Here is a 24890-nt window from a genome sequence, read left to right as displayed (position 1 = left end):
CTGAGGTACCCCGAAGTCCTAGAGCGTCCGTTGCCTTTGGAGAAGGAGATTGGAATGCTTAGAGCAGTAGAGCGCTGACGTACTCCTAGAGCGGCCATTCTCTTTGGAGAGGGAGATTGGAATGTTTAGAGCAGAGAAGCGCTGAGATACACTGAACTCCTAGAGCGTCTCTTGTCTTTGGCGAGAGAGTCTGGCAGTCCTAGAGCGTCCGTTGCCCTCGGGAGGCCGCGTGGGCGTGAGCCGCTTTCCCCCTCGGAACCCAGGCGCGACGTGACAATGGTTCCCTCGGTGACGCTGCCGCTGGGTCCGTTGAGAGGGAGCCGGGCCTTGGCCGAGGCAGCAGGGCTCTCCTCGCAGGCATGGCCTCCTCAGGGCTGGCCCCCTTCTCCCCTGGGCTGCTCCTGCCCTTGCTGCTGCTGCTGCTGCCCTTGGGCTCCTGGGCCGCGAAGACGAGGCTGCAGCTGGTCCTGGAGACCGAGGACAATGCCTGGATGTTGTTTGGCAGTACCCTGGCCTTCACCCTGTCCCTGGCCGCCATCACCCTCTATATGCTGCACATCATCTGCACCATCATGTGCCTGATGCTCAGGAGCCCTCCCCAGAGCTCCCAGCCGCAGGGCCGGGAAGAGGCCCTGGCCGTGCCCCAGGTGAGCCTCGGCCCGGAGGGAGAGGCTCGGCCTTACGGTCATTATGGCGGCCGCTGTTATTATTGCCTTGCCAAGGATTGGGCTTGGATCCGGCCTCCGGAGCCCTGGCCTTTCGTTCGGGCGAGAATTCCCAAAGGAGGCTTTCCCTCCCAAAACGCATCCTCTGACAAACACCTTCAATAACAAGCCTTTGCCCTTAGTCATAATAATAAATAATAACAGTAATAATAATGGATTGGCCCGTATCTTTGCAGCCGGGCGGAACGCAAGCGGCAAGACAGCGCCGCAGAAAGACCCTCAGCAGCGGTCCTCTAAACAGGGATTCACCCTCGGAAGGCAATGAATAGAATGAAAAGCCAATGGATTGGAGGCAGAGAGGGCCAGATGGGGAGAGGTCCCTCTTAGCATCTTCCTTTAGAAACATCTAAGGGGGTCATCATCATAAGGAAGCCATAGAGTATGTTTCGGTGCTATCACCGTTTTGGCCCCTGAGCCTAAGGAAGCACAGTTCTGAATTTGCGCCCCTTTCCAACCCTTTTGTGCCGCAGGTGACCAGAGGGCAGTACAGAAGCCACAGTTTGGTGGTCTCCGTCCATCTTCTTCTTTGCGCTCGACGCTGGCTGGACCGACTGCGCCGACTGGGCCAAGAGACGCAGCAGGACCCTCCAGCCAACCATGACCCTTTGGAGGAACTGGCCCCAGAAGAGCCCTCTGCGGAGGAACAGGAAGGAACCAAACTCCAGGAACCCTGAATATGGATGGGAGACTCCCCCAGGCCTATGCAGACAAGAAGATCTAAGATGGCTGCCGATGGCCGCGCCTGTTTGTGCGCATTCCAGAATCCATATAGATGTCTCCTGGGCCTTTGTGTGACACTTAAGGAGTCAAATAAATTGGGGTGTTTGTTGGATTAAACGAGTTTTTCCTCTTGTCCATTATCTCCAGACCAAAGTGTGCAGTGAGCCCTTGGTATCCAATGGGTTTTGGTGCTACAACTCCCAGTGGATACCAGAATACATGGATGCTCAAGTCATAGAATCATAGAGTTGGAAGAGACCACAAGGGCCCTGATCCAGTCCAACCCCCTTCTTCTGCCATGCAGGAAATCTAAATCAAAGCATCCCCATTGACAGATGGCCATCTAGCCTCTGTTTGAAGACCTCCAGGGAAGGAGACTCCACTCCGAGGAAGGAGTTTGTTCCACTGTCGAACAGCCCTTGCTCTCAGGAAGTTCCTCCTAATTTTGAGCTGGAATCTCTTTTCCTGGAGCTTGCATCCATTGCTCCATTGGGTCCTGTTCTCTGGAGCAGCAGAAAACAAGTTCGCTCCCTCCTCAATATGACATTCCTTCAAATATTTAAACAGGGCTCTCATCATATCCCCTCTTAACCTTCTCTTCTCCAGGCTAAACATCCCCAGCTCCCTAAGGCATTCTTCATAGGGCTTCATGGTTTCCAGACCTTTCACCATTTTAGTCACTCTCCTTTGGACACAGGGCTCCAGTTTCTCAATGTCTTTTTTAAATTGTGGTGCCCAGAACTGGACACAATATTCCAGGTGGGGCCTGACCAAAGCAGTATAGAGTGGCATTATTACTCCCCTTGATCTGAATACTGTACTTCTATTGATGCAGCCTGGAATTGCATTGGCCTTGTTAGCTGCAGAGTTGCGTAGTTGGCTCATGTTCAACTTATGGTCTACTTGGACTCCTAGATCCCTTTCACACGTATAAGTCTCTCATTCAGCCAGGTGTCCCCCATAATCTTAACCTGTGCATTTCATTTCTCCATGTTGAATTTCATTTTGTTAGCTTTGGCCCAGTTTTCTAGTCTGTTCAAAATGACCCTATTATTGTTGTTGTTACTACAGAGGGACCCTTGGTATCTGCTGGGGTTTGGTGCTAGGACCCCCCCCCCCTGAGTTGCGCTGGGGAGCCTAGAGATTCCTAGAGGGGCCTCCTCCCAGACCATAGGACACCAATATTGAAGTCACTCCACTGGCTGCCTAGTAGTTTCCGGGCGAAGTACAAGGTGTTGGTTATCACCTTTAAAGCCCTCCATGGCTTGGGCCCAACCTTTCTAAGGGACCGCCTGCTTCCATACAATCCACTCATACTCTCAGGTCCTCTGGGAGGAATCTACTACAGCCCTTAAAGACCAGGTTTAGTCCTATATTGTTTAATCTTGTTTTAAGGGGGGGGCTATGTCTATATGGTTGTATTTTCACTTGTTCTACGCCGCTTTGGTTGCCTGGCAAAAAGCGGGATAGAAATTGTGAGATAGAGATTTTTCAAAGTACCAAAAGAAGTGAATGAGGAGAAAAGAAGTGAAGCAGCAGTTTCCAATGTATTAGTTACAATCTTTCAAGAAGAAGAAGAAGAAGAAGAGTCTCAGGCAATTTATTGTATTTACAGAGTGTTTGTAGGACATTTTCTGTTACAATATTTCTGTCTCATTTCCTTATGGGCCAGATCTAGAAATGGGATCAATTTTAAGGCCCCCTTTTCATGTATGTAAAAGCTCCCCCCGTAACATTATTATTATTATTAAGCTTTATTTATATAGCGCTGTAAATTTACACAGCACTGTACATAAAATCATTTAATTAGACGGTTCCCTGCCTTCATGCTTACAATCTAAGAAGACATGACACAGAAGGAGAAGGGAATGGTTGAGGGGAAGGGGATTAGGTCCAGCATTCTTCTCTCCCTCTGAGGCCTGGACCAAGGCAGATGGACAGATGGAGGGATCTTTATCTTTAGGATAGGACTGATGGCATTGGCCCACCCTATCTCCCTCTCAGAGGCCAGGATGGAGTTGGATACCTTTGGGGAGGGTGCCGTTCCTTTAAGGGAGGCCTGATGGGATTGGCCTACCTTTCTCTCCCCCTCAGAGTCCAAGATGGTTGGATACCTTTGGGGAGGGCGCAGTTCCTTTCTCTCCCTCTCAGAGTCCAAGATGGAGTTGGATACCTTTGGGGAGGGCGCATTTCTCTCATCATACGTCTCATGACCATGTAGTCACTATAGATTCATAGGTGTGTTCTAATATCCATTGCCCCCCATTAGTCCTGCGCAAAAGGGATGTCTCTTGACTTTTAGTAACCCCACCTAAAAGATAGTGTTCTTGGCATTTAATGAGGATGGGGCTCTCTTATCAGTGGGCTCCAAAAACTGCTTTGCCCCCTCGTCCTTGACTTCCAGGGACAGTCTGTCTTATTGATTGATTGATTGATTGATTAAACAGGACACTTTGCCATTTTGATAATCTTAACGGAGACAACAAATACTATTTAAAGTAACTAAGTGTATCTTATTTATTATCAAAGATATAACCCCCCCTTTATTCTTATAAAACAATATATTTAATATTTAATAAATAACGGTGTTATAAAAAGCTTGTCTAAAAACTCCCTTTCAGTGAAAGGGCCTCAGCTGAGCTTTACTCAGTCCTTTTAGAAGAGACATATTGATTGTAATAGTATACTGTACATGTATGTATGTGGTTCCATACTATCTATATATGTGATCTCATTATAGCATACGATGATTGCTTTCTATGCTAGTCATGTGTTTCTAACTCTTATTAAATCTTATGTGTTTGATTCAAACCCATTTCTCTCAGAAATAAAAATGTTATTATTATTATTATTATTATTATAATGAAAACATGTTGTTTTTGCCATGTGCGCCTCTTCCGTATCCGGGGGGGGGGGCTCTTGTGCCCCTAGCCCTGGCTCACAGGGAGGAGGGACCAGTGGGTTTCCTTCTGGGGAAATACACTCCTTTCTTTCCAATTGGGCTCCTGGCCTCCCTAGGAGGATTCGGGTGATACGAGAGGAGCAGTGCTGAACTCCTAGAGCGGCCGTTGTCTTTGGATGGAGAGAGACGCTGGAAGTCCTAGAGCGGCCATTCTCTTTGGAGAGGGAGATTGGAATGCTTAGAGCAGACAAGCCCTGATGTACACTGAACTCCTAGAGCGTCTCTTGTCTTTGGCGAGAGAGTCTGGCAGTCCTAGAGCGTCCGTTGCCCTCGGGAGGCCGCGTGGGCGTGAGCCGCTTTCCCCCTCGGAACCCAGGCGCGACGTGACAATGGTTCCCTCGGTGACGCTGCCGCTGGGTCCGTTGAGAGGGAGCCGGGCCTTGGCCGAGGCAGCAGGGCTCTCCTCGCAGGCATGGCCTCCTCAGGGCTGGCCCCCTTCTCCCCTGGGCTGCTCCTGCCCTTGCTGCTGCTGCTGCTGCCCCTGGGCTCCGGGGCCGCGAAGAAGAGGCTGCAGCTGGTCCTGGAGACCGAGGACAACGCCTGGATGGCTTCCTGCGTGTCCCTGGCCTCCCGCCTGAGCCTGGCTGCCATAGTCGCCTATGCGATGCACATCCTGCACTCCTTTTTCTCCCTGATGCTGGGGCTCACCGCCGGCCGGAGGGAAAAGGCCTCCGTCTCCTTGCGGGTGAGCCTTGGCCCCCGAGGGAGAGGGCTGCCTTGGGGCCCTAGGGGCCTGGCGGTTATGACTAGCGTTGTTGTCATTATGACCCTCCCAAGGATTGCCTGGCGCTTGGATCCGGCCTCCGCAGCCCTGGCCGGTCCCAAATGGCTTTCCCTCCCAAAACGCAGCCTCCGACCGTCACCTAGAACAACTCTTAGCCATAATACATAGTCCTGGCAGTCATAACGGATGGGCTCGTCCCTTTGCAGCCGGGTGGAAGGCATCTGGCATCAAGACCATCAACAGTGGTCATTTAGACAGGGATTCACCCTCAGAAGGCAATGACTAGCATGAAAAGCCAATGGATTGGAGGCTGGAGGCGGAGAGGGCCAGATGGGGAGAGGTCCCTCTTGGCATCTTCCTTTAGACGCATCTAAGGGTCATCATCCTAAGGAGGCCAGAGAGTACCTTTCAGCGCTATAACCTTTTCGGCCCCTTTCTCACCCTTTTGTGCCACAGGTGACCAGAGGGCAGTGCAAAAGCCGCAGTTCGGTGGTCTCCACCCAGCCTCCTCTTTGCGCTCGACGCCGGCTGGACCGAGAGACGCAGCAGGATCCTTCGGCCAACCATGACCCTTTGGAGGAACTGGCCCCAGAAGAGCCCTCTGCGGAGGAACAGGAAGGACCCAAGCCTCAGGAACCCTGAATATGGACGGGAGACTCCCCCAGGCCTATGCAGACAAGAAGATCTAAGATGGCTGCCGACGGCCGCGCCTGTTTATGCGCATTCCAAAACCCATATAGGAACCCCAGAGATGTCTCCTGGGCCTTTGTGTGACACTTAAGGAGTCAAATAAATTGGGGTGTTTGTTGGATTAAACGAGTTTTTCCTCTTGTCCATTATCTCCGGACCAAAGTGTGCAGTGAGCCCTTGGTATCCAATGGGTTTTGGTGCCACAACTCCCAGTGGATACCAGAATCCATGGATGCTCAAGTCTGTTATCATTATTGTTGTCGTCGTTGTTGTTACTACAGAGGGACCCTTGGTATCTGCTGGGGTTTGGCGCTAGGACTCCCTTGAGTTGCGCTGGGGAGCCTAGAGATTCCTAGAGAAGCCTCCTCCCAGACCAGGCCTGGAGGGCTGTTTGTCCAGCCAGTCTCTGAGGAAGAAACAAAGGTCCAAAGGCCGGTCAAGATTAGCCAAGAGAGTTTAATAGAACAACAACAAACAAGTCTATTGCTTTGGTGTGTGTTGATGCTTTTGCCTCCCTGCCCACCCCTCAAAAGAAAATGGAGGAGGGCAAAGGGGCCACTGCACCCCTTTGCTGTGGCTTCATCTGCCAAACGCCTCACAATAGCCGCCCCTAGTAGACAGTCATACAAATAGGTGTCTCAACCTCCCCAATTCCAGGGTGCTATGGATGAAGAATAGGGGCTGAGGGGTGTCCACTGCCCATCTTGCAGAGTGACCCAGTTCTCAGAGGAGGGTGGCCATGCTCTTTAGGATGCCGCTCTGCCACCAGCCCCATGGCAAGTGAAACGCGCCCATTTGAAGAGGCAGAAATGTATGTGACGGAGGCAGAGGGTTAGAATGTATGGGCGTTAAGGAATGTCTCTCAGGCACGATGTTAAGACAAGGGGCCGACCCATGTATTAAATAAAGCAACCATCTCTAGAATGGAACAGATAAAACTCTTGGATGAAGAACCCAGGACCTCTCAAGAGACCCCTTTTCATGATGGAGGGACCCCTGTGATCAAGCACCAGCCGGGCAGGAGCCTTGAAACGTCTCCCCAAGTTAGAGGGAGGAAAGGAACCCCAAAAGTGGTCCCCTTTCATCTACAAATGCTGTGGGGGAAATGGAAACAGTGGGGCAGGTCTTTGAACACCAAACCAGAGGAATAAAACTTAACAAAACCTCTGAAATCCCAGGTGAAGCGGAGTAAAGAGTATGGTTAGTACAGGGCCTCCCTCCCCAGCTCTTGCATACAAAACCCCCCACAGCAACTCAAACCGAGAGGAGGGATAAAGGATGATGTCTACCTCCCCCACAATCTGTTATTTTTCCTTAGTGATAGGAAAGCCAGGTAGATAAAGCAGCAAAGGTGCCGGCGAGTGGCAACTGGGAAAAACAACCACAGACCCCAAACCCCAAGCTCTTCTTTCTCTGTAGTGTCAAGTTCATCTGTTAGGCAAAAGCAACCCCAGGCCTTTCTCTACTGCTCACCTCACGTTTCACCTGGATGACGCAGCCCAGGGCACCCCAAAAATGCAGAATCCAAAATCCAGATCCAGTCTGCAGAGCAGGGAGGGATGAGGAGGCAGCCCCCTTTCACCCAAAGTGCCGTTGTCCCAGTTTTCTGAGTGGTCCCATAGTCTTGCTCTTCCAGGCAAAGGCCACAGAGGAGGGGGATCAGAGGTCTCCAGGCCAGTCCAACCCTCTCCAGGCTCCAGGAATTGGGGAGCCAGAAGCGGGGACTTGCCACCCAGCCACAGCTAGGAGTGGGGAAGGGGAGGCCAACCCCCTTCATTGTTTCCCGATCCGGATGTGGGGGTTGAACAAAGGGTCCAGGTTGGGGTCGTTGTCAGCCGAGGCCCGGCCCAGTTTCATCATGACGATGACCAGGGTGAGGAAGCTGATCCCGCCGATCAGGAGGAGGATGACAAACCTTTGCATCAAGGAGCGCGGCTGCTTCCTGGCACTGAAGCGGTTCCTAAAGGAGAAGAAGAGGCAGAAGGATAACCGTCAGGGCACTCTTCCAACAGACGAAACCAGCCACGAAGAGCATGCAAAGGGAAGTGCCTCTTGGGCTGTGCCAGGAACCCTCAGTTTACGTCCCACAACTTGTACTACTTCTGGTTCATCTCCTAGGCCAAACTCCTGGTTTTCTTCCCACAATGTCCTGTTTACTTCCTGGACCTAACTTCAGGCTTACTACAACTTTGCACAACGGGACCAATGACGTCAATCACTTTGCTAGCTCCCCTACATACTTTGCAGGATGCAAATGGAGCTGCTCAATTCTATTTCCTGCAGACATAAGTCCGCTTTCAAAGATGCCAGTCTCTAACAGGATTCTGACCCACATTGCTAAGGATGTACATTTCACTCTCAACAGGCTTCAAGGCAACTAAGAAACGTATCCATTATCAGGCATCCAATATAGAAAATGCAGCAGATTATTAAAAGCCCTCTCTCCCCATAAACTCTCAGTTCCCGACGGTCTTTGAAAATAAGAAAGGCTTTACTTGTGGATGGAAGTCCAACGAGGACAACCTGATTTCTCTTCACCCGAGTATCTCCCAAGTAGCCCAGACTTACTTGAGCAGCTGGGCAAGCCAGCCAAGGGCCGGGCGCCGGCGGTACTTGTCTTCGTCCGAATCTATATGAACCTCCGACGCTCTGCCGACTCCACCTTCCCGCGTGTCATAAACTTTCCGTGGAGACGAGGCTGCAAGGAAGGGAGCAGGGAAATTGGTGGAGAGAATGCTCATTTCAACCTCAGCCACAGCCCAGTCTGCCTCCTCCTCCTCCTCCCATAGACCTACCTGCGTTGATGGTGACGGAATCCGCACCCAGGTCATTCATGCTGATGACGGTGTGTTGCTCCTGCAGGCCTCCGTTGTTGAGGCTCTGCTGGGGTTGCTGAGGAGAAGGGAAGCTTGGGCTGTAAGGGGTCTGCTGGGCCGTCTCTTCTGAGCTGAGGTCTGGAAATGGAGAGAGGAGACCGCCAGGGCCTGGTCAGGGTTGGCTTCCCCAAGGGCCGTGCCGGCTGGAGGATTCGGAGACTTCTATTTTTAAAAGGGAACCCTTTCCTAGGTTCTGGATGGGGCACAAGAAGCTGCCACAGAAAGTTCTGTATGGTCAGATTTCTAGCGGGTGCTTCTAAAAGCTAAGAGGTGGTGGTGGTGGTGGGGTGTTTCGCCCTGATCCCGGCCGTTTTTGGCATTACTCACTTGTGAAACTGGACCAATCTGTGTAATCCGTGGCATTGTGCGAATCTGTCTCCTGGACAACCTCTGTCTCATCAATCTGAGTGGGAGGAAGGCAAAGAACAGGGTGAGGTTAATAATGGGGTGGGGGCAAAGGAATGAAGCCCAGGCTCCATGTAGAACAGGCTGAAGGGTAGGAACCCTAAAAAGCTCTCATCTCTCACTCCACCCCAATGCAGCCGATTCCGCTTCCGATTAGCACAGATGGGCACGTCTTCCCAGATATTGGGTAGAAACACTTGGAAATATCCAATAAGAAACTGTTCACAAATAGAGCGACTGAACAACCAGAGCATTTTCTTTTCAACCCATCCCTTCCCTCTAAAAACACTTTCAGACTACAATCCCAACGGACCCTAAAAACCCAACTGAAATCATGTCATAGCTGCTTTTAAAAAGAGAGTGTCTTATAGAATCATAGAGCTGGAAGAGACCGCAAGGGCCACCCAGTCCAACCCCATTCTTCTGCCATGCAGGAAATCTCAATCAAAGCATCCCTGACAGATGGCCATCCAAGATCCTGCGAGATGCCTCCAGATCTGCATAAAGCAAAGACTGCAGTCCTTTGCTAGAGCTATAAACCTGTTAAGAAACTAATGCCCTCCCTTCCATCGTGGCCGCCTTCCTCCTGCCCTTGCCGCCCACATTGGCATCCTTACACTGCCATGGCACTTCAAAAGGATTCCAGCCAAAGAACCCCAAGCAGAAGTCCTATCTCACCAGCGGGAGCCCCAGCCCAGACCGAGCCCAATTGACGGTGGAGAGCTTGTCTTGCAGAGCCGACGCCACCGGACTGACCAGGTTGGCCGGAGGAAAGAGCGGGCCCTGGCAGCTAGGACACTGGTAGCCAGCAGGAGCCGTGTTTTTGGGGAGCTGGCTCACCATCTCATTGAGGCAGGACCAGTGGAAGAGGTCTGCAAGAGGAGAAAGAATCAGTTCATTAGAGCCTCCCTTATGATCCAAAACGCCTGGGGCCAGAAGGGGTTGGAGTTGCAGATTTTGCTACTCGCCTCTCCATAAGGAAACGTCTTGGAGGCGGCAGCCAAGTCTAAACACAAAATTCATCATCATCATTAGTAGTAGGAGTAGTATTTATTTACACAGCGCTGTACACTCAGATAACCAAGTCAATACAAATATAAAACCTGCCAATGGCATACAGCCTACAAACGATATATAAACAGCCGGTGGTAATATAAAACAGAATTAGTTAAACATTCATTTATGTTCCATGCATTCGCCTGAAGATAACCCTATAAACAGTTACTCCTTTAACAATGTTGTGCATGAAACAAAGTTTGTGTACACTGAACCATCAGAAAGCCAAAGCGGTCACTGTCACATTGTCAAATGTGGACAAATGATGGATTTTGGAGTAGTTCAAATTTTGAAATCCCAAATAAGGGTGATCCAGCCTGTCTTGCAAAGAGTTTTCCTTCTGTTTGCATGATGCAGTTGAATGCAAAAAAGCTAACTATGGTCCCATACAGACAGGCCAAAATGAAGCTGCTTTGGGTCACTTTGGAGGGATGCTGTTTAAATGGCGCAGGCATATTAAGAAGCCAGAAGGTGCACCAAAGCTGCACTCAGTCCTTAGGACTGGAGCATGGCTTTGGCGCAGCTTCCAGCCTCTTAGGACGCATGCATCATTTAAACAGCATATCTCCAAAGAGAACCGAAGCAGCTTCATTTTCTTTGACCGGTGCCTGGGTTTTTTGGGGGGCTGATTTCGGAATCAGGTCTGCCAGCTGCTGACCCCCCAAAGCCAGTTAAGGACAAGGATATCAAGCTTGAGAGCAAAAGGCGCATGACTGACCGTAACAGACCAGCCGGACCGTCTCTTTGGTGGAGAGGAGAGTGTTGCAGAGGCGGCAGTTTGGGTTGTAGTCGCTGTCCTGGAGCCACTGAAGGTAGGACTGGACAATGCACTGCGGAGGGAAGAGGGGCAGAAGCGTGGTCAAGGCAGCCGGAATGAGAGAAAGAAGCAGGATGATAGTAACGATGATAATGAGGATGATGGGTGTAGTGTTGAACTGCAACTCTCCCGGCTTGCCTGTGAATCCCATTGGATGACCCTGGGCAAACCACACTCTCTCAGCCTCAGGGGAAGGCAATGGCAGACCTCCTCTGAGCCAGGCTTGCCAAGGAAACCCCAGCATAGGTTTAGGAAATGGTTTGAAGGCACACAGCAAGGTGCCAGCCAAGAGCGCTGGCCCTGGGCAAGCGGCAGAGATGGCTCAGTGTGTCTGCCTTCCTTGTTTTGAGGCAAGGCCCCTTGGAACCGAACAGCCCTCGCTTGCCCAAAGGCCTCTCCATCTCCTTTGCTGCTATGCGCCTCAATGCTCCCTTCCTACCTTGGTGTGGTTTGCCACAATGCAGTGTTCGCAGACGTTGACGCGGTGCTCAAAGCAGAAGAGGTTGGTCACCTTCCTCTTGGGGCACTTGCAGAGGCCCATGGCGGCGGCAGCGGAGGCAGAGGCGTCCTGGATGCCAAGGAGAGAGAGAGAGAGAGAGAGAGAGGAGAAGGGCAGGGAGCCCCTTGGAGCCCCAGCGCTTGGCTCCTGGCCCTTCCTCACGCAGAACCAGCTCCAGAGGCCTGGGTTCGAATCCCTGCTGCTGGGTCACTCTCTCTCAGCCTCCTCTGAACCAGCCTTGCCCAGGAAACCCCAGGAAACTTCAATGCCAATGGCTCACAGACCATCTGCACTCTGGATATAATGCGCTTTCACGCCCCTTTAGCTGCCATGGCGACTTGTCTTTCTGTATCTGGGCAGAGAAGGGGGACAACCTCCTAGAACTACATTTCCCAGCAGCCCTCGGGAGGAACGGAGCCGCAGCGCCTAAAGGGAGCCTTACCTTCGGGGCAGAGACCACCGACGTCTCCCCTTCCTCTTCTTCTCGGCCCTTTTTTGCCACGTCTCTTCCGGGACTGTCGCGCCCCGATGACGTCACGGACGCGGCGGCAGCTGCAGCGCCTGGGCAAAGTCTCGTTGGCAAAGTCTCGCGAGAGTCGTACCGCGGCCGTGTTTGCCTCTCTCAAGATGGCGCTTGTTTTGCTTCGAGGGGCTACTTCCGCTTGTTGGTGGCGTCACTTCCGCCCAGGCTGTGGCGGGCGATTCCAACGGTGGAAAAAAGGGAGAGAGAGGCGCTTGAAGCAGGAGCCCCGAAGGAAGGGCGCCATGACGGGAGAAGGGCGCCTGAGAAGGAGGAGGGCCCGCTCCGCTGGGGAGGCCCGGGAAGGTCAGCGGGAGGAAGGGGACGATGGGAGTTGTAGTCTGTCAAAGGAACTCTGGCTGGGGTTCTGGGAATTGTAGTCTCCCAAAGGAACTTCTCCTGAGCGTTACCTTTTTGGGGGGATGCTGGGGACTGTAGTCCCCCCAAAGGGGTTTCCCTGAGCTTTAGCTGGGGATCCTGGGAGTGGTAGTCACCCAAAGGGGCTCCCCTGAGGTTCAGCTGCCCAGGGGATTGTGGGGGTTGTAGTCTCCTGACAGCGCATCTCATTGTAGGCATATATCTATATGCACTGCATACATGTCTGTAATGAGACCGTAATGAAGGCAAGCATTTCGGGGAAGAAGGGAGACTGGGCCGGGGGAGAATTGGGTGCCACTGGAGAGAAAGAAGGCCCTCCAGGGCTTTGCCTTTCCCGTTTCCCTTCCCTCCTCCTTTGGAGGCTGCCTTGAAGCAGAGGCTGATGTCTCTCTGTCAATGGGGGGCTTTGACTGGGAGTTCCTGCATGGCAGAAGAAGAAGAAGAAGGGCTTGGACAGGATCAGGGCCCAGAGACCTCTTCTATGATGCTACGGTCCTTCTTTTTCCCCTCCGTCGCAGCTCCCGTCCCGACTCCTCCGAGGCGCAGATCCGAGAGGAATGCCGCTTCTGCCGCTCGACCTGCGGCAGCGACTCCTGGGGACCTTGCCTTGGCGGCAAACAAAATGGCGGAGAGCCTGGTACGTTACAAAACTCACGGCATGAAAAACAGGGACAGATTTGGGGAGGTCAGTAGCCAAGGATATAGCAGAATACAGCCAGTGAACAACTCCAAAGGGGGACATCAGTGGATCTCAATCCTATTCCGTTACATCAAATACTGGGAACTCTTTGCTTCCTCATTCATATGAACCTCCTTCAAAAACCCTCCTTCAAGTGTCTCTCTTCATGGCCTAAATTCCCTAAATGTGCCACATCCTTCCTGATCCTGGAAGCTAAGCAGGGTTAGCTCTGGAGGGGAGACCGCCAAGGAATGCCAGCCGCTGGAGGCTCTATTTCAGAGGAAGGGACTGGCCAAATGCCTCTGAGTCTTCCTTGCTGAAGAAAACCCTATGGAATTAATAGGGGTCACCGTAAGTCGATAGGCAACTTGAAGGCGCAAGGAGCCACACAAACCCCCTTCACTTCCTCCAGGAGGACTCACCCTCCGCTCCGCTCTGCATCCACCTTCTGCCTAAAACCAAGGAGGGATAAATTAAAGGTCCCTCATTCCATCTTCCTTAGAAAGTGAGACGCAGCAACTTGAAAACAACGCAGACACACCTTGTTGTCGCTCACAGGAGTCTGACTTGAGGTTTCTTTTCCTTCCCCTTCTTCTTGGCAGCATCCCGGTCCTCGCAAGATGAAGCCAATCACCCTGAAAAAGATTGTGCCACGAAGCCGGCAGGTATGTGGAGCCTTTATGGACCTCTTATGGTTCCATGGAAAGTAACTTTATACGCGATGTTTGATCATTGGCTTGAAACAAAAGCACTGATCCTTCGGAAAGCCAAGAGGACGCTGGCTCAGCTGGGCATGTGGACCATTTTGGCGTGTTTTGGGTTCTGGAATATCGGAAACTCAGCCTTGTAATGCCTTTAAAAATCCACACTAAAACCTGGAGTGTTCTGTGCCAGTGAACAGAAGAATCCAGAGCTTGTCTTATCAGGTATTATACCGTCTGTGTGCCATGGATCTCATTTGCCCTTTCTTTTTCTCTTCTCCAAAACAGATAAGAGAGGCTGCCTTAACCCCTCGCCGGAGTCCAAGGGTAAGCATGAAGCAGCAAAGTGAAGAGATATCTTACATAACTCAGTATTTACTTATTTAAATCTATCAGTATTAGTCTGTATTCTTGCCACCTTACGGATAACTTTGGAAAGATGCCTTTGTTTGCCACTTGTCTTGCAGATCTCTTTTAAGGAAGACAAGGAGAATGTCCCCCTGGGGAAAGGTCCTGGTGCCTTGAAGCCTCCCTCCCCACAGTCTGCCTTGGTTCCTGAAGCAGGGAAGGATGCCCTGTCCCCGGTCACTGACAACGCAAGCGTCTCCTCGCCAGAAGACGAGCGGGACCAGGCCATGGCAAAAAGAGTGCGCCGATCTTACAGCCGCCTGGAGCTGTCCGTGTCTCGCAGCTTTCTAGAGAAGCCAATGTCCCCTGGCTCTGGTCTCTCAGACACCTCCACACCGAACCACGGCCCGGGCAAGCGGCAAACTCTCTTTGGGTTTGAGAAGCTCCTGGTTCCAGATGGGTTGGCCGACGTGTCTCCCGTGAACACAAACGCCACCCAGAGAAGAACGGCCACAGAAACCGAGGCCTTCATAGAACCCGACACAAACATCCCGGGGGTTTTGTTGGTCAAGGAAAAGCGAAGGAAGAAGAAGATGCCCCAGTTCAATGTAAGTATTGGTCAGAGATACAGAACAAGGGGTTGAACTGTACAGCTTCCATGTGGCCTTTGATGAGGGTCATTGTGGCCTTCTGTGTCCATTGGGTCTTTCCCAGCCTTTTTCTGACTGAGAAATGGCTCTTCGGAAGACAAACATAGACTCCAGGGGCCTGTTTTGAGGAGAGGGGAGCATTATTTAATGCTGTTAAACCAGAACGTTGTTTTAAACCTGTTTGCCCCTTGAGTCCCTATATTGGGAGAAAGGAGGGATATAAGAAAATCATCATCATCATCATCATCTGGTTAGCGTAGCAATGTGGCTGGCTGAGGATCAGGAGGAATCGAAAGCCTTAGTGGCTCCTTCCAACTCTATGATTCTATCTAGTCAAACCCTCTGGCATTCAGGAATACACAACTAAAGCGTCCCTGAGAAGTGGCCAGATACCTTCTCTCTAAGGAACAGCTCTGGAAGATTGTGTCCAATTCTGGGCAAAACAGTTTAAAAAGGACATTGAGAAACTGGAGCCATGTGTCCAAAGGAGGGAGACTAAAATGGTGAAGGGTCTGGAAAACATGAAGCCCTATGAGGAAGGACTGAGGGAACTGGGGATGTTTATCCTCGAGAAGAGAAGGTTAGGAGGGGATATGATGAGAGCCCTGTTTAAATACTTGAAGGGATGTCGTATTGAGGAGGGAGCAAGCTTGTTTTCTGCTGCTCCAGAGAACAGGACCCAATGGAGCAATGGATGCCAGCTCCAGGAAAAGAGATTCCAGCTCAACATTAAGAGGAACTTCCTGAGAGTAAGGGCTGTTTGACAGAGGAACAAACTCCTTCCTTGGAGTGTAGTGGAGTCTCCTTCCTTGGAGGTCTTTAAACAGAGGCTGGATGGCCATCTGTCAATGGGGATGCTTTGATTCAGAGTTCCTGCATGGCAGAAGAAAGGGGTTGGACTGGCTGACCCTTGCAGTCTCTTCCATCTCTATGATTCTAGTTGGAGATTCTGCACTGAGCAGGGGGTTGAATTTGTTGGCCTTTTGGGCCCCTTCTGACCCCAATGCCATGATTCTAGCATTTTAAAAGGATGGGGCACATCTGGCTGTGAGTAGGTTTAGGGAAACCGAGGGGACTGTGTATTAAACGTGCCCAATTTCCTTTCCTTTCCAGCCGTCAGAACTGGACGAGTGGGTGACCCAGATGAACGCTGAGTTCGAAGAGGCAGAGAAATTCGACCTCCTGGTGGAATGAACGTCTCCCTTCCTGCCGCAGTTTCTGCGTGTTCTGAGTATATCTGTGGCTTGGACTTCTTACCTCCCCGAAACCTGCCTGACATGACACAGCTTTGCTTTCTGGGGACTTGGTTACTAAAAGGCCTCTAACTGTTTTATCAATGGTCCCAAGACTCACTAAGATTTGCAAGGCGCATAAGCTGTGTGTCCTTGTCATAAATGGCCTTTTGAGCATTAGGAACCTCTCAGCTGCACTGTGTGGACTTAATGCTTATGTTCTCAGTCCTTTACCTCTTTGACGGGTAGCTAGGAGATTTGCCTTTTCTTCATAGTTGGCAGGGAAAACATGGTTTTTTGTTTAAAATGTGGGTTTGTATATAAAATGCCCCCCAAGTTTTCTTTCCGTCCCATAGGTTTAAAAAGAAACAGTTTATTGTTTGCATTGGATATCTAGAGAGTCACCTTTGTCTACTGTGGAGCATCAATTTCTTCTGCCTTGCCGGATATTTGGCTGGACGATCTTAGGCGATCCTTTTTTTGAAACAAGGACATGTCAATAGGCGATGTGAGATGCTACCATTAGGCCATGGTTGTTAATTCTGGTCAAAGCACTTCTCAAAATGGTGAAATGGGTGAAGTTCTGTCCGTTGCATTTCTGTTTCGCAGGACACCTCCGTAGAGATAATCCTAGACGAATTAAAAAGGCATTCCCTCACCCCTTGATGACACTCCCTTGTCGTCTTTCCTTTCGTTCCTTTGGAAACCTGGCTTGCTGTTTTCTCCTTGGGCAGGTTTTGGAAAGCCTCCGGACCGCTAGAAAGCGTTCATAAATGTGGAAAACAGATCAGAAGAAGCTGGTGACAGGCGCATTTGTTTGCGCCACCAGAAGCCTCAGAAGGCGGCAGTTGCTTTGCAAGGATGGTGAGCAAGAGCTGAGGTGGAGGGTTGGGTTCCATGTCTTCACCCAGGCCATTTTATAATAATAATAATAATAATAATAATAATGTTTATTTATATACCGCTTTTCCAAATTAGATCAAAGCGGTGTACAACAGGAAGTACAATACAATGTCAAAATAAAACATAACAGGCCTCTCTCCCCCTCAAGATGGTGGTCGGAAGGAGGGCTCTTAGTCTTTCAGGCCAGGCCTCTCTCCCCCTCAAGGGGAAATACATCTTTCTATCTGCCAGGGATGCTTCACCTGGAGGTCCTGCATTGAGCAGGGGTTGGAGTTGGTGGCCTCTGGGTCCCCTTCCAACTATAGGACAGTTTTGTGGGAGAAGAGGAACTCTCTGGTGCTGAGGAATCATTTCTCCATTGATTGCCTCAGCTCAGGGTTTTTGTTCCCATTGAATTTCTTCCCGTCCGAGAGAGGCATCCACATGGCTCTGCCATGCGTGACCTTGCCATTAGGCCGCGGCATTGATCTCAGAGGTGGGCATACTCACATTGCTAGCGGTGGGGGTGACCATTGGCTGAAACGCTTTCCAAAACAAGCCTTTTTTTTTGGGGGGGGGGGTTGGACCCTTGAAGAAGATCTGAAAGTTGCATTTTGCAAAGAACTTGCAGACTTCTACCCAAAAGTGATACAAAAAAGCAGGTCTAAAAATCACAGCCCCAGCAGATAATCCTGCGGTCGCATTGAATTTTTTTCACCACATGTCACAATGAGTCAATATTCAATATATATATGTGTGTGTGTGTGTGTGTTATCCTGGAACCAATCCAGGAAAAGCGCTCCTGGCGTTACAGATTACATAACGGTTGTGTTGGGCGGCCAAATTTTGCTGAGAGCTTGTTCTCTAGCTTCTCGCGTCTGCTGTAATTCCAGGCGGGCATCTTACAACTCACAAGAACACACAAGGTTTGTGTTGATGGCACACTCCACTTTTGGGTTGTTTGTGAGCACAAGTTTAAAAACCACTGAACTGAAGAAGGCTCAGCGTAACGGCTTCACTTGGAGGCTGAAAGGGTCCCCATCTTGCAAACTTGACAGGTGGAAATAGCTTCGTTCCCAAACAGCTAAGTGGCAATTTTATCTTTTGCAAAAGAGCCAAGAGCCATGCAAGAAGACCTCAGGTTTTGTATATTTTGCAGAGGGGTACAGAACTGTAAAAGTAGTAAGGAGGTTCCAGGGACCAGGGTTCAAATCCCTGCTCAGCTATGGAAACCCATTAGGTGACCTTGATTGGGTCACACACTCTCAGCCCTCAGAAAACCCCGTGACAGGGTTGCCGCAAGTTGGAAACAACTTGGAGGCACATACCTCCCCCATGAGTTAGTTGCCTTACAGGGTCTTTGTTTGCTTAGGTCTCCTGAACCCAAATCCTAACCTTATGACCCTGGTTGAGATTTCAAAATGGAGAAGGCAGGAAGGTCTGTCTCAAAAAATGTGAGCCGTGGGCATGGGGAGGGAAAAACCGATGCCATCTGGCTTGGGCCCGCTTTCTCCCGGCTCAGTCAAACGCTCCAGCGCCCATTGTATTGGCATTCTCTGCATTTGTTCCATTGAACCAAGCTGCGTGGTTAAATATACCCAGAAAACGGGACGGAACGTGATCAGCAGAATCACAGCCGAATGTCGCCCGGCGGAGCTGAACTGTTTTAAGATGAGCTCTTCGGCCATCCGCCGAAAGTCATACAAAAAGGCCCAAGAGGAGGCCGGACCATACTCCCCGGTCGACTGGGAAGCGGACGGAGGCGGCGGAGACGGAGGCAAGGTGCCCGCGGGCAAGCTTCAGGTCATGGAGAAGTTCTTCACGCCGGTGGAGCAAGCCAAAGAGAGGAAAGGACCCTCGGACCTGGCCCTGAGGGACTGCCGGCACCGTCCGCAGTGGACGGAGCGCAGGAGTGACCGCTTTTCCACCCTGTCCTCCTCCTCCTCGTCCACGTCGGCCTCCAGCTCTTCAGCCTCGTGGTCCTCAGAAGCCAGCTTGGAGAAGGAGGCCTTCTTCATGACCAACCCACGCTTCCATCATCATCACACGCAACACTCCCAGTCTTGCATGGACGTTTCAGGAGAGGCTGGCGCCTTCCGCCGCAGCCGAGGGGAAGCCAAAGCGGCCTACACCGAGTCCGAAGAAGCGGCCTCTTCCTTCATCCGCTTGAGGAAAGGCCAGAGCAAGAGTGTTGACCGGTTGCCCCGCCATCGTCCAGGCCCTCGAGAACTTCCACCGTTGGGGAACCCGACGGATGGAGTGGACAAGCAGCTCTACAAAGCCACCAGCCTGGAGCGGAGCCTGGTTTTCAATGAAGAGGCGGAAATCCTGGTCCCCCGGCAGAGCCACCAAGCGGGGTCTTCAGCCCCCAGCAAGGGGATCTTGAAAAATGGGACGGTGGCTGGGGGTGACCGCTTGCGGAAGGCCAAGTCCATTGAGACCATCACGGTGCGCTCCTCGGGGAAGGAGTCGCGGCCCCCCGGCCCAAGCCCCACTCGGCCCCTTCAGCGCGAGAGGCAGCCCCCCAACAGCCTGGACCTGAGCACCCCCAAGAAGTCTCCGGTCACCCAACAGATGAAGCGGATGGAGGAGAAGCTGCGTTTCTCTGAGTTCCTCAACGAAATCACCCAGCAAGTCATGAGCCCCTCCAGTCTCAGCTCCCTGGGCTGGAAGCCCCCCGAATCCTCCTCCTCGGCCAGCAAGGCTCCCAGCACCGACGAGTCCGATTCCAAAGGCTCCAGCAGCAAAACCAGTTCGCCGGGATCCTTGCTGGAGATGGTGGATGGGAAGCTGGAGATGGTCTCGCACGGGCGGAAGAGAGTGGGGCAGCCTGAAAACAAGGGGGATGCCTCCCTTGCCCGGCACAACCGGCACCAAGCCAGGACCACCGACGAGGCCAGCACCAGTCCGGAACTGGGCTCCTTGCCCCATTTGCCAGCCAACCTGGGCAGTTTGCCCAAATTGGGAGAGGCTGGCAAAGACCTACGGAAGTCCAGGGAGGCCATAACCGGGTATGGACCAACGTCCGAGAATCAGGAACAGTCCCTCAAGAAAGGAGAGAAGGACTCTGCCGGAGCAGCTGAGAAGCCACATGCCAAAGAGACACAAGTGACGGTCGCAGGGAAGACCATGATGCATGGCAAGGTATGGTGCCTTTTGCCAGGGCTTTTGGATGGCAGGGAGATGCCCTAAATGCACTAGTGCCAAGCAGGTGGGAATAAGGTTGCCAAATCTCTGGGTCTGAGTTTCCAGGTTTTGTACAGTCTGTAGAGAGATCTTATAGCATCTTTGAGACTAACAGAAACAAGTTGGCAGCATGAGCTTCCCTAGGCTTCAGTCTACTTCCTCAGATGGATTGAAGTAGACTGAAGTCTAGGGAAGCTCCTGCTACCAACTCCTTTCTTTCCCTTAGTCTCAAAGGTGCTACAAGATCTCTCTACAGACTGATTCTACAGACTAACACGGCTATATCTTTGAATTCTACCCGTTTTTGTATACATCCATGCTTTTTTTAATCCATGGATCCAAGCATTCATGGGTTGGAAGCATTTCACCAAATGCAGTGGGGCATTTGTATCTGCCGGGGCTTGGTTTCAGGACTTTTCCTTGGATACCGAAATCTGTGGATGCTCAAGTCCCATGAAATGCGATGGCATAGCGAAATGGTGCCCCTTATGTAAAATGGCACAATCAAGGTTTGCTTTGTGGGATTTGCTTGCAAGACGTGGATGCTTGAATCTATGGATAAAAAAGTCTGTGGATGATGCAGAGGGCTGGCTGCATACAAAACCAAAAGGTAAAGCTTGATTTTTGCCATTTTCTACAAGGGACGCTATTTTACTGTGCCATTACATTTGGTGGCATTGGAGCATTCATGGACTTTAGTAGCCCTGGAAGGTCCTGGAACCAAACCCCAGCAGATACCAATTGTAAGTCACCTGGGAATGTTTTTTGGGGAGCTCATTTCCATTGAAGAGGAAAGGTTTGGGTGCAAACTCTCCAGGTTGAGAAGCATCTTGCAGCAGTATGCAAGTTTCCCTTGTTTATTGATGCAACTTCCCAAAACTCTTAAGGGCTAGTAACTCGAACCCTTGAAAAAGAAATGCATTAAGATAGATAGATAGATAGATAGATAGATATATTCTTCTTCTCTTTTTCTTTTCAGGAGCAGCTATCAGAGGCCATTACAGAACAGCTTTTGTGAGTAGGAATAGATATCCTATAAATCAGTATATGTTATACTTCATGATATTGTTAGTATTCTGAGGCTCCTCGGGTTCTTTTCTGTGGGTTGCAGTTGTTTAGGATCCTCGCCCTGCGTTCTTTATAACAGTTTCCCTGCTTTCACACAACTGTTGACCGCACACTTTTGCTGCCTACGGTTTGTTTCAGGTCACCTGAAGAACAAACGCACCCAGCATCCCCAGCCCAGAAGGAGGAAGCCAAAATCAAATCCAAATCTACCCAGCGAGACTTACGGAAAACATGGGAGGAACTGGAAAGCTTAAAGGATAAATTTAGCAGGTGAGAAGGGGCGGAAAGAGACGGAGCCCATTTCGACGGAGCCACGGAGAGGTTTAGGATCCAAACATCACCTTTTTCAAAGGACGGAGTCAAGATCAGCTGTAAAAACGCACTTGGGTGATTTTGGGTCAGGCGTTCGGGTGCATCTACACCGTTGAAATAATGCAGCTTGACACCACTTTGAATGCCATGCATGGCTCCATCTGACATAATCCTGGCATTTGCAGTTTTGTGAAGCACCAGCAATTTTCAGCAGAGAAGGCTAAAGTCCTTGTAAACGTATCGATCCCAGGATGGCATTGGATGGAGCCGTAGCGCTTAAAGGGTTGCCGAATTGCATTATTTCAACGGTGTAGATGCAGTGGACGTCATCTTGCCCTAAATGGAGGCCCAGGCAAAAGCAAACGGCTGCATCCTCTTCTAGCTAGTCTCCCTTCCCTGCTCTCTTGACTCCATTTTTAGCCACACGTATCCTAACTTTCCTCTGTGAAATCTTGCAGGGTCTGCCTCTCATTTATGCCTTTTCTTCACTACAGGCTCCAAGAGGACTATTCAGACACACGACTCACCAACCAGTTGCTGGAAGAGAAGCTTCAGATTATCGTAAGGATGCCTTTTTAAATATATGATGTTCATTTTTATTTTCACCATGATATAACCAGTATGCAAAGATACCCAGGGAAACGAGACACAGAGTTGGGGGAAGTTGATTCCGGAGGTTGCAGCACCCAGAATCCCCCAACCAGCCTGGCCTGCTCTGCCATTTCAGTAACCTTTGCAAGCATTTTTACAACTCAGTTTTGTTGCATTTCTGCAACGCAGCTGAGCATTCAAGACAGTGCAGCTTGTGATGCGGGATCTCAGCCGTTCTCTATAATGTCTCTTCTTTCTCTGGCCCACGTTTCCTCCGTCTTCCCAACAGGCCCAGAGCATGGCCGAAGAGAGGCAAACGCTGAACCAACGGATCAACGAACTGCTGGAGAGGCTCATCAGCGCTCAAAACACCATTTGCACCTTGGAGAAAATCAACGTGAGTCCCAGGTTCCAAAGTTACGCAGGCGTGTAACTGGGGACCCAGAGTCACTCCGGTGGCTGATATGTTCCATATGCAATTTCAACATACTATCCAAGATGCTAAACCTACTTATGGGGAAAGGATTTCAGCACCTTAGGGTTCATTAACAAGGTTTCGTAGCCCCTCTGTAGGAGAGCCAGGGTCTCATAGTCGTTTGAGTGTTGGGCCAAGGGTGCATCTACACTGTGGAAATCATGCAGTTTGACACCACTTTAACCAACAAGGCTCCATCCTACAGAATGCTAGGATGTATAGTTTTGTGAGGCACCAGTTCTTTTGGGCAGAGAATGCTAGTGCAATGTATAGTGAGTGTCTGACATCCCTTGACTTGGAAACTAGGAAAATAGTCTCCAAGAAGACTATTCAGACACACGACTTACTAACCAATTGCTGGAATAGAAACTTCAGATTATTGTAATGATATAAACCATGATAGAAACAGTATGCAAGATTTCCAGGGAAACAAAGCACTGAGTTTGGGGAAACTCATTTTGGAGGTTGCAGCAACGCTGTTAATGTAAGCTAAAATAGCAGTTGCCTTATTTGCTGCAGCGTCACACTGTAGGGCCATGTGCTGCTTACAATCAACAATGATCCCAATGCCCCTTTTGCATGTAGTGCAGTAAAATGCTTCCCTATCTAGCAAAGAACGACATCCCTAATTGATGCATTGTCTTTGCCCACTTTCTTGACCCATCCAGATCTCAGGCCTGGTTTCCAAATCGATGGTCAAACACCAGCACATGGAGAAGTCCGAATCCCCTGACAGCCTCTGCTCGCTGCATAATCTGGACGTTGCTCCTCCGCCTGCGTTTATGGACGGTGCCTCTGATGCCCGCACCACTCCCAGCCAGTCCGACTCCGCCAACGAAGCCAGTAAGCTGGGCGCCAGTTCGGAGTCCGACACATCCGGGCCCAATGGCGAGCGGCTGCCATCGGTGGACTACAAGTCCCTCGTCCCATCCAGCGAAGGGCTCAAGCGGCACAGCAAGGGCCACGCTCGGGCGACGGCATTCACCCCGTGGAAGCAGAAGTCCACTCGGTTCTCCACAGAACCAGTGAACTCGACGGAGAGCGAATGCAGCGGGGAAGAGATGGTGCCGGTTTGCCCACTCCCGACGCCACGCTTCTTATACTTGAGGCAAGAGACCCTGGTGGCCCCGACGGGGTCGAGCGGCTTCCCTTCCTTGCCCACCACGGAGCCGGTGGTCTTCGAAGTGGAGCGGTCCACCTCGCCTCCCGGTTTGCCCCTGAGCAGCCAACTCGAACTTGTGCCGGAGCTGAGCAGCTCTGAGAGCTCTGACGACGAGGACGAAGTCTCCTGGAGCCCCGGTTTGGTGGAGAAGACCTCCAGCTCTCACCTGGATTATGAATCGGCCCAAAAGATGTTAGATAGCCTGCTCCACAAGAACCCTGAACCGGAGAAGAGCCGGGAGAAGGAGGCCCACAAGGCAGGGAGGCCCGGAGGATACCGTCTAGCCGGCTACCAAGAGGGGAGCGGGTCAGGCCTTGGCCCTGGCCGCCATCTCCACCATCACCACCATCACCAGCAGCAGCAACAGCACCAGGTCCGCTACTACCAGGACTTCCCCAGCCCTGGGCAGGCGTTGCTGGAGGAGAAGAGCTACCCATGCCCTCCTCCTCTTCCTCTTCCACGTGGAGTGGGGTCGCTTCCAAGGGGCATCAAGGGGGTGGCAATGGGGCTGGAAGGGGACGAAGCGGCCCAGGACTCTACCTCTCTCTGAAGGGGCCAAGCGCCAAGGAAAGCAGATCCTCAGCTCCTCCATGCCCTTCCCTGTTAAAGCAACCGGGACTGTTTTTCAGCGTCTTGCTGGGGAAGGAAAGGCACTCTGCACGTGGCATAGAGCACCTTTCCCCTTCATCGGGTACAAGAAAATAGCATGAGCCATAGGAAAGGCAACTGGTGGAGCCGCTGCTTTGCAATAGTGGGTCCCTGTTGGTTTAACAGAAGCAGATCCAGGTTTAATGGTGTGTTCTTGAAAGAGCTCTCCAGAGGGAGATCTCCAGGGTACCCAACTTATTTGGGCAACTAGGAGCGGGGTGCTAAACCAGTCTGGCAATGGGGAGAGCTCTGGGATACTGAACCTATTTTGGCAACAGAAACCTCTCTGAGGTGCTGAACCTAGTTTAGCCACAGAGGATGAATGTATTTTGGCATCAGGGAGCTCTCTGGGATGCTGAACCCATTTGAAGAGTGACGTCCTACTGCGTCTCCATGAAACCCGTCAATAGGCCTGGAGTCGCTCCTTTTCCAGACGGTTGTGGACTCACTGCCCTGAAGCAATGGAGCCGCCAACCCACCTCTGCCCTCCAGGCCTTGTCAGACTGCAAATCCCAGCACCCTGGAGAGTATAGCCATGTGGTGAGGCATGCTAGGAGTTGCAGTCCAACAAGGGCGCATTGCCA

General features: G+C 51.3%; 3 protein-coding genes across 3 annotated transcripts; 2 read left to right on the top strand and 1 right to left on the bottom strand.

Annotated features, from left to right (window-relative positions):
• Positions 1-6257: 6257 nt before the first annotated feature.
• Positions 6258-11994, bottom strand: ZFPL1 (zinc finger protein like 1). The gene is made up of 8 exons (XM_042440526.1): positions 11917-11994; positions 11415-11543; positions 10877-10988; positions 9781-9974; positions 9025-9100; positions 8617-8775; positions 8390-8519; positions 6258-7781 (listed from the first exon to the last, which is right to left on the bottom strand). The coding sequence occupies exons 2-8, from the start codon at positions 11514-11516 to the stop codon at positions 7595-7597; spliced, it is 960 nt and encodes a 319-aa protein (XP_042296460.1). The 5' UTR covers positions 11517-11543; positions 11917-11994; the 3' UTR covers positions 6258-7594.
• A 4-nt stretch (positions 11995-11998) lies between these two features.
• CDCA5 (cell division cycle associated 5) lies at positions 11999-16653 on the top strand. The gene is made up of 6 exons (XM_042440525.1): positions 11999-12300; positions 12891-13009; positions 13654-13716; positions 14041-14079; positions 14220-14708; positions 15864-16653. Exons 1-6 carry the CDS (start codon positions 12003-12005, stop codon positions 15942-15944), a joined length of 1089 nt encoding a protein of 362 aa, XP_042296459.1. The 5' UTR covers positions 11999-12002; the 3' UTR covers positions 15945-16653.
• Positions 16654-16728: 75 nt separating this feature from the next.
• LOC121915901 lies at positions 16729-24651 on the top strand. The gene is made up of 6 exons (XM_042440524.1): positions 16729-16846; positions 21030-21064; positions 21257-21388; positions 21925-21991; positions 22311-22418; positions 23165-24651. Exons 1-6 carry the CDS (start codon positions 16844-16846, stop codon positions 24206-24208), a joined length of 1389 nt encoding a protein of 462 aa, XP_042296458.1. The 5' UTR covers positions 16729-16843; the 3' UTR covers positions 24209-24651.
• The last annotated feature ends 239 nt before the right edge of the window (positions 24652-24890 follow it).

The sequence above is a fragment of the Sceloporus undulatus genome, chromosome 9 (assembly GCF_019175285.1).
Source record: "Sceloporus undulatus isolate JIND9_A2432 ecotype Alabama chromosome 9, SceUnd_v1.1, whole genome shotgun sequence".
Lineage (NCBI taxonomy): Eukaryota > Metazoa > Chordata > Lepidosauria > Squamata > Phrynosomatidae > Sceloporus > Sceloporus undulatus.
Note: the sequence above shows the minus strand (reverse complement) of the source record. Positions and strands in the feature narration are given on the sequence as shown.

Bases quoted from the DNA above. Each gene is read 5' to 3' on its own strand.
- LOC121915901 (XM_042440524.1), top strand. The intron at 21,389-21,924 runs GTGAGAAGGGGC...TCTTCACTACAG, and splicing joins TTAAAGGATAAATTTAGCAG to GCTCCAAGAGGACTATTCAG. The intron at 22,419-23,164 runs GTGAGTCCCAGG...TGACCCATCCAG, and splicing joins GCACCTTGGAGAAAATCAAC to ATCTCAGGCCTGGTTTCCAA.
- CDCA5 (XM_042440525.1), top strand. From the start codon at position 12,003: ATGACGTCACGGACGCGGCGGCAGCTGCAGCGCCTGGGCAAAGTCTCG. The intron at 13,010-13,653 runs GTACGTTACAAA...TCTTCTTGGCAG, and splicing joins ACAAAATGGCGGAGAGCCTG to CATCCCGGTCCTCGCAAGAT. The intron at 14,709-15,863 runs GTAAGTATTGGT...TTTCCTTTCCAG, and splicing joins AGAAGATGCCCCAGTTCAAT to CCGTCAGAACTGGACGAGTG.
- ZFPL1 (XM_042440526.1), bottom strand. From the start codon at position 11,516: ATGGGCCTCTGCAAGTGCCCCAAGAGGAAGGTGACCAACCTCTTCTGC. The intron at 9,975-10,876 runs GTCAGTCATGCG...CTCCTCTTGCAG, and splicing joins GGTCCGGCTGGTCTGTTACG to ACCTCTTCCACTGGTCCTGC. The intron at 7,782-8,389 runs GTAAGTCTGGGC...CTTCTCCTTTAG, and splicing joins TGGCTTGCCCAGCTGCTCAA to GAACCGCTTCAGTGCCAGGA.